Source organism: Indicator indicator, chromosome 33 (genome assembly GCF_027791375.1).
Source record: "Indicator indicator isolate 239-I01 chromosome 33, UM_Iind_1.1, whole genome shotgun sequence".
Classification (NCBI taxonomy): domain Eukaryota; kingdom Metazoa; phylum Chordata; class Aves; order Piciformes; family Indicatoridae; genus Indicator; species Indicator indicator.
In genome coordinates, this window is record NC_072042.1 from 2981164 (window position 1) to 2988589 (window position 7426).

At 55.3% G+C, this 7426-nt stretch overlaps 1 protein-coding gene across 1 annotated transcript; it reads left to right on the plus strand.

Moving 5' to 3' along the window:
- Positions 1 to 1479: 1479 nt before the first annotated feature.
- Positions 1480 to 6543, plus strand: RSPO1 (R-spondin 1). The gene is made up of 5 exons (XM_054395398.1): positions 1480 to 1573; positions 3483 to 3674; positions 4496 to 4645; positions 4981 to 5169; positions 6386 to 6543. The coding sequence occupies exons 1-5, from the start codon at positions 1480 to 1482 to the stop codon at positions 6541 to 6543; spliced, it is 783 nt and encodes a 260-aa protein (XP_054251373.1).
- The last annotated feature ends 883 nt before the right edge of the window (positions 6544 to 7426 follow it).

Sequence of the window (7426 nt, forward strand, 5' to 3'; positions counted from 1 at the left end):
GCATCAGCCCCTGCGCAGTTATTCTAAAGGGATTAAAGCCATTTTCTGTTTCATTTGACTTCACAGAGCGAATGTTGTCATCTTTATTCTCACACAATGGCAGCCGTTGGTGGGGCTTCGCTCTGCCAGCTGCAGAGGGAAGAGTGTGGCTCTGCCTGGCACTGCCAGAGCTCTTGATACAGCCCAGAGGTCACCTTTCCTGCGTGGCAGCCACAGGGCACATGGAAAGCCACCTCATGGGTCATTTCCTGGGGGAGCAGGGCACTGCTCCCCAGCTGGGCAGCACAGGCAGCAGGAGCAAGGTCTCGGATGCTCCAGGGTGAGGATGGGGCATGCGACAGTTCCCAGGCTGGCTGCACCTGGATCTTTGCCTGCTGGGCTGCCACCCAGCAATTTCCTGGTGCGCTGGGTTTCCCTTTGCTCTCTCAGAAGTTCACGCAGAACAACTGGTTTGCTGCCCAGCCTGTCCTCCCGGCATTGCCATCTCAGCACCCTCTCCTGCCACACATGTTGTGCCACTTGCTGCTGCAGCTTGGTGAGGGCATTCATGGGCACAGCACTTGGAGCTGTGCTCGCTGCTGAATGCCTGCCTTCCTCCATGGGCAGAACAGTTCCTGTGCTCGGCCCTGCCCCTGCCCGCACAGGCAGCGCTGACCCTTCCCTGTTGCTCCCGGGAATAGAAGCTGGGAGGTTTGGAAATTCCTCTGAGCAGTGCTTGGGCAGCTCAAGGGACAATCCCACCCCGTCCCCAGACAGCCCCGTCTCCAGCTGGGGACTGAAGGCTCGCTTTCTGCTCAGCTCAGCTACCAGGCTCAGAGGTGCCCACTTGATGGGAAACATCTTGAGCACTTGGCAGTCCACAGAGGCCATCTGCTACCCGAGGAGGGGCAGCCAAGGGGGACTGGCACCATTTTAAACAAGCCCCAGCCATGGCTGTGTGCAGCACTGGCAGATGGCAAAGCTGCATTAGGCATCCCGACCTGTGCTGGCTGTCATTAACCACACGGTGACTTGTGGCTGAGCATGGAGGGAGATGCCACTCCGTGTGCCGTGTCCCCTGCATGCTGCTCCCCTCGTTCACCCCATGGCTCGCCTGCTGCAGTGCTAAACCCAGCTGCTACGGGAGAGATGTCAACAGCCACGTTAATCCCTGCTCCTCTTCCTTTGCAGTTCCCGCGAGTGCACTTGGAAGCTGCAAGCAGCTAACGCTGGCTGCCACAGCCCCCAGATGGGACTAGAGCCGAGCCCCTGCGCTCCTCACGGGGATGAAGGTAGAGCCATGTTACCTGCTACCTAAGCTCGCTGCTGCTGCTGCTGCTGCTGTAGTTGATGGATATGGTCCCGTATCAGGCTTCGTGCACAGACTCTCGTCTCTGATCCCGCCTGAGACACTGTAGCGGCAGCAGAGAGATCCCTAGCTGTGGAGCCGGCTCCTCCGACCACCCTGCGACGGAGGGGCTGCAGCGCTGGAGAGTTACTATGCAGCTTGGACTGTTTGTGGTGGTGTTTTTTCTAAGCTCGATGGATCTAACAGGCAGCAGCAAAGTGATGAAGGGCAAGAGGCAAAGACGAAGTATGTATGAAACACTTTTCTTCTTCTCCTGATGCTGCGCGGTTCCTGCAGATGGTGAATGTGTTTGCCAGCACCGAGAGCTGGGCAGAGCCTGGGGTGCCCTGTGAGCCCTCGGAGCAACCCGAGTCCCACACCCATGCAGGGATGGGCACTACCCTGTCCCTATGAGCCCTCGGAGCTCCCCGAGTCCCACACCCATGCAGGGATGGGCACTACCCTGTCCCTGTGAGCCCTCGGAGCTCCCCGAGTCCCATACCCATGCAGGGATGGGCACTACCCTGTCCCACTGGACCTGCCGCCGCCCTGAGCTGCCGGCGACTGCCCTGGAAGCTGCCCCCACCGACCCCGTGGACAGCACCGGGCAGGGGTGGGGAGATGCTGCCCCGCAGCCTGTGGCTCAGTGCAGGGGCTGCCCAGTGCCAGTCTGCTGCTGAGGGCTGTGGGGCTCTGGGGTGGTCAGGCCGCGGTGTGACTCGAGCTGAATGGGGTTTTAATCGTCCCTCCAGCCCGGATTGTCGGCTCCAGCTCAGGGCTCACGCAGGTCATCCAGGCTGAATCGGCCAGGAGCCGGCATTGCCCTCGTTTATGTAAGGCAGTTTTAGAACTGTTTTACATTAAAACGGTTTGAAATGAAATTATATTTAAATGATTTTATGTGAAAGCTGGGACTGCCGTGCCCTGTGAGAACAAGGAAAGCTTGTTGTCATAGCCAATGCTATAAAGTGCAATTTCCAGTGAGCACCCAGTTTAGACCTTTGTCTAAGAAGCAGATCCTGGCACAGAGGCCCAGCACTGCAGGAGGGATGGGGATGGATCCCCTGGAGGGTCCCTGAATGTTGGGGGCCAAGGCCCAAAATGCCATGAGGACCTCCCAGTCCAGACCTGGCAAACCTCCCTGGCAGCAAGACACTGCAGGTCTGTGGGGCTGGGGTACCCCTCTGTGTTCTCTTTTGTTTCCTAAGGCCACAGCAGCCTCTGTGCCCATGGACCCAGCAATGGGGCAGGGACAGGCACCAGGGGAGCTGCCAGGGTCTTGGGTCACTGCAGGAGGAGAGAAGTTTTCTTTCCTCTTGGTCTGGCACATGAATGCTGCGGTGCTCCACGCTTGCTTTTGAAGTGGAGTAAACATAGCATTTAACAGAATACACTTGAAGCACACAGCTTTTCTATAAACAAGGAGGCTGCTTGCATAATGAACTAATAAAAATAACCTGCATTCTAGCCTGCAAAGAATGCCATTGCTTTCAAAACAAGCAGCATTTTATATGATAATTAAAAGCAGAAAACTCTCCAGACATTGGATTGAGTATTTTTCTTGGACTCGACTTAGGAGATGAGAGCACACCTCTATTTTGGGGGCAGTGAAATCTCCTGCCCTGCCAGATACAGTTAACACAAGCAGGGTCAGAATGAGATGAGACTCAGGACACAGCAGGGCTCGGAGCACAGCGCAGAGTTGGTCAGAGGGTTCTGCTCCAGCACCACGCAGCTCTGCTCCCTGCTCCTCTTGCAGCCTGTCTGTAGCTTGGTAGGGTAGCACTGTCAGCTCCAAGAGAGGACACAGTGAGGAGATGTTGGGCACATGTCCCTCATGGGTGTCTGCCCAGCACAAGCAGCTGGCAGGGAGCCTGAGAGGAGGCAGTGCTGGGGCTGTGCAGAGCTGAGGGCTGCTGCTGGGTCCTGCTGCTGCTGATGAGACCCTTGTGCCTGTGATTGGCATAGTGCAGGCACCTGAGGGCACTGGGGCTCCTGGCAGGAGCGGTGCCAGGAGCCACACAGAGCAGGTCAGCAGGACTCCAGGCCTCAGCTCGCTCCAGTCCCTGCTCCTCTGTGCTGGTGTTCTGGGACTGAATCCGGAGCATGCCAAGCCCGGCCGTGCGGGCACTGACCACTGCCTCTCCTCTTCCAGTTAGCACTGAGCTGAGTCAGGGCTGTGCCAGGGGCTGTGACCTGTGCTCCGAGTTCAACGGGTGCCTGAGATGTTCCCCCAAACTGTTCATCCTTCTGGAGAGGAACGACATCCGGCAGATCGGGATCTGCCTGCCCTCCTGTCCCCTGGGGTACTTCGGCCTTCGCAACACAGACATGAACAAGTGCATCAGTGAGTGCCAGCTGGGGGGCAAAGGGGCACACCTGGGAGGGTGGAGGTGCTCTGCAGGGCATCCTGCCACCTGTGGGCAGGTGAGAGGAGATGATGTGGTGGTAATGAAGGGGAGAAGGCAGCGACCTCCCCAGGGAATAACTCCATCATTTACCCTGATGATAGCTAACACCCCTTGAGTGCAGCTCGAGGACAGGTTTTGCTGCTCCTTCCCTTTGAACAGCCACTAGAGATGGCCCAAACAATGTCCTTGGAAGCTTCTACTGCTCCTCTTTCAGCTTTTAAGGTGCTGCTTGCACAAGTTTCTTTCCTTCTCTCCACATCTACCACAGCCAAGCAGCTCTCTGAATGAGATCCTTGGCTCTTTTCAGCCAGAGCACCAGCAAGGAGCTGGACATGGAAAAATAGAAGTTTCATGCAAACCACCCTCATGGCCAAATTTCCACCTAACCCCTTTGCAGCCTGTACTGTACCAGTTGGCATGGGACTTTAATCCTTGTGCTGTCCCACTTTGGCTGTCTGATGCTCACAAGCTGAGCACGAGGCCAAATCTTTTCCACTCTGCCCAATTTCAATTTGGCCATGACTGTTGCTGGCTGTAAGAGCTGCAACACAGCAAACAGGGCAAAGAAAACTGACTTCTGTCTGAGTGGAACAACCAGGCCTCGTAGGAGGCTCAGAGACTTGCCCTGGCTGTTGGCAGATCCTTCAGAGTCAGGACTGAACTCCAGTTAGCAGTCAAGAGCTTCCTGAGTCTTTTGCTCACATCAGACTACATTGAGAGCTTTGTGTTTGTTTGTTTCTTTCTTTCTTTTCTCCAGAATGCAAAATTGAGAACTGTGAGTCCTGTTTCAGTCGAAACTTTTGCACAAAGTGTAAGGAAGGTTTGTACTTGCACAAAGGGAGATGTTATGTCACCTGCCCCGAAGGCTACTCTGCTGCCAATGGCACCATGGAGTGCAGCAGTCCTGGTGAGTGGTGCTCAGGCACAGTGGTGAACCCCTCAGAGAGGAGGGGTTATCTGTGAGGGTACAGACCAGGTCCAGTCCTTTGCAGGGTAGAGCCCTCTGAAAACCAGCCTAGATGGGAAGCAGCACCCATCATTGCTGCCTTGTGTCTGAGGGGTGGCTGGGAGTTCGTGCAGCACAGCAAGGTCATGAGGGGCCTTGGAAACATAGGAAGCTGCTGGGCAAATGCATGTCCTCAGCAAGCCTGCAATAGGGGAGGGTTACAATGATGAACATGGGCTCTGGGAGCAGCAACACAGAAATGAGAGTCACTGCTGGCCTCTCTTGTTATCTGGCAGCACAATGTGAAATGAGTGAGTGGGGGCCCTGGGGGCCCTGCTCCAAGAAGAGGAAGCTCTGTGGCTTCAAGAAGGGCAATGAAGACCGAACGCGGCGGATTCTGCAGGCTCCCTCCGGAGACTTGTCCCTGTGTCCTGCCACCACCGAGGTGCGGCGATGCACCGTGCAGAAGAACCAGTGCCCCGAAGGTGAGCAGCTGTGGGATGTCCACCACCCCTCCCACCACCCTCCCCTGGTCAGGCTCCAGTATTCAGCTGATTGTCCCTACCACACACACGCTGTGCAGCTCACTCCCCTCTGCGGTGCAGGGAGCACAAGATGACAGCAGCTAGGGAGCCCCCTGGGTGGGAGCAGCACAGCCCTTGGGTGGATGGTAGGGGCTGTCAGACAGACAGCTGGGACACACAGCTGGTCACACAGGATCACAGAATGTTAGGGGCTAGAAGGGACCTCGAGAGATCATATCCAGTCCAACCCCCCTGCCAAAGCAGGATCACCTAGACCAGGTCACACAGGAACTCATTCAGGCAGGTCTTGAATATCTCGAGAGAGGGAGACTCTACACCCCACCTGGGCAGCCTGTTCCACTGTTCTGTCACCCTCACAGTGAAATAATTCTTCCTCCTGTTTCCATGGAACTTCCTATGCCTCAACTTCCATCCATTGCCCCTTGTTCTGTCATTGGGCATCTACTGAGCAGAGCCTGGCTCCATCCTCTTGGCACTCACCCTTTATATATTTACAACCATTAATGAGGTCACCTCTTGGTTTCCTCTTCTCCAAACTAAAGAGTCCCAGCTCCCTCAGTCTGTCCTCATAAGGAAGATGTTCCACTCCCTTAATCATTTCCATGGCTCTGTGCTGGACTCCTTCAGGCTGTCAGAGAGCTCAGCTTCTTCCCTGGCCAGCACAGCACAGAGCATGCCTGGGCACTGCAGGCACTCGAGTTCTCCTGAATGCTTAGCTCTGTGTCTTCCCAGCAATGAGAGTGTCTGCAGGACAAATGGTGGTTTGGTCATCCCCTTCCAGGGTGGACAAGGATTGCAGCTGAGTTCAGTGTTTTGAGGGAAAGTGGTTCTGAGCAGTGAGTAAGAGCAGAGGGATGGAAGCTTTGGGCAGGGGGAGGTGGACGTAGAGGCTCTGCTGGAAGCTCCTGAGCTCCTGAGGGCCCTGGTGTGTGGCTGCTGAGAGGTGCAGGTGTCAGTGCTGCTGCTGCAGGATGGCTGTGACAGACCTAAGCCCTGATGGGACCCTTCTTCCCTGCTTACATTTGGGCAAAGCCCAGACAAGGAAGCTGTTGGGCCCCTCTCTCTGCATGGCATGAAACAATGGCCAAGCAGCAGCGGGTGTGGGCCAGCTCTCTCTGCCTGGTGACCCTCATGATGTCCTTTTGCTTTACTGCAGGGAAAAGGAAGAAAAAGGAAGAGCAAGGAAAGCAAGGCAATGTGAATGGGAACAGAAATCGGAAAGACACCAAAGATGCCAAGTCTGGCACCAAGAAGAGGAAAAGCAAACAGAGAGGGGCTGCGGTCCCCGCCACGGCCGCTAGCCCTGCCCAGTAGCTGCCCCTTTACGTCACTTGATGGCAAGACTTCATTGCTGCTATGTATATGAAAGCTTTATTGAACCAGAGCACTGCTACCCAACACGTACACACATCCAGAAAGACAGACATATACTCCCAGACCGACCCACAGACCCGAGAGGAACCACACACACAGTATTTAAGGAGGCTGCACACACACTGCTCCCGGGACCGCAGATGGACACTGCCAAGGAGAGCACAGCCAGAAGGAAGCTGACCTCCCCAGGGCCCCGTGGAGGATGCTGCAGGGAGGAGAGGTGGAGTATGAGCCAGCAAAGGACCCAGATATGAGATTTCATGACCAAAGGCCTTGACTCAAGACCAGGCATGTGGCCCCAGCACAGCACAGCTGCAGCCAGGGGGTCAAGGCTGGACCCATGTGGCTGCTCTCCGTGACCTGGGACCTGGACTCACACAAAAGCAGTGGCCTCTTTCTCTTCCCCTCCCCTTTATTTTGTGTTTTAAGCTGTATGACTTTATCATTGCGAGTACATGTTAAACGTTTGTGGTAAGAGGTCAGTGGTATCTGCCCTGAATCTGCTTCAAAGAGTTATTTCAAATTAAAAAACAAAACAAAACAAAACACAAACACAAACCAAAAATGACAACCCAGCTTCCCAAGTGTGTGGTTCATGCCTTGGCCCCTATGGAGGCTGGTGTCCCACAGGACAGAGACTCACTTGTGGAAGGGAAACTCACCAAAGCTTTAAGAAAATCCCAGAAAAACGTTGCCAGCTGCACTGCAGCCACAAATGAGCTGCCCTGCGCTCACAGGACCCCAGCTGAGCTCTGTGGAGCCCCTGAGGAATTTCCCGCTGCAGGATCCAGTTAACATGCAGCACATGGAGAAAATGAGAGGT

Coding starts and splice junctions, on each gene's coding strand:
- RSPO1 (XM_054395398.1), top strand. CDS start 1,480: ATGCAGCTTGGACTGTTTGTGGTGGTGTTTTTTCTAAGCTCGATGGAT. Junction 4,646..4,980: donor CATGGAGTGCAGCAGTCCTG/GTGAGTGGTGCT, acceptor GTTATCTGGCAG/CACAATGTGAAATGAGTGAG. Junction 5,170..6,385: donor GAAGAACCAGTGCCCCGAAG/GTGAGCAGCTGT, acceptor GCTTTACTGCAG/GGAAAAGGAAGAAAAAGGAA.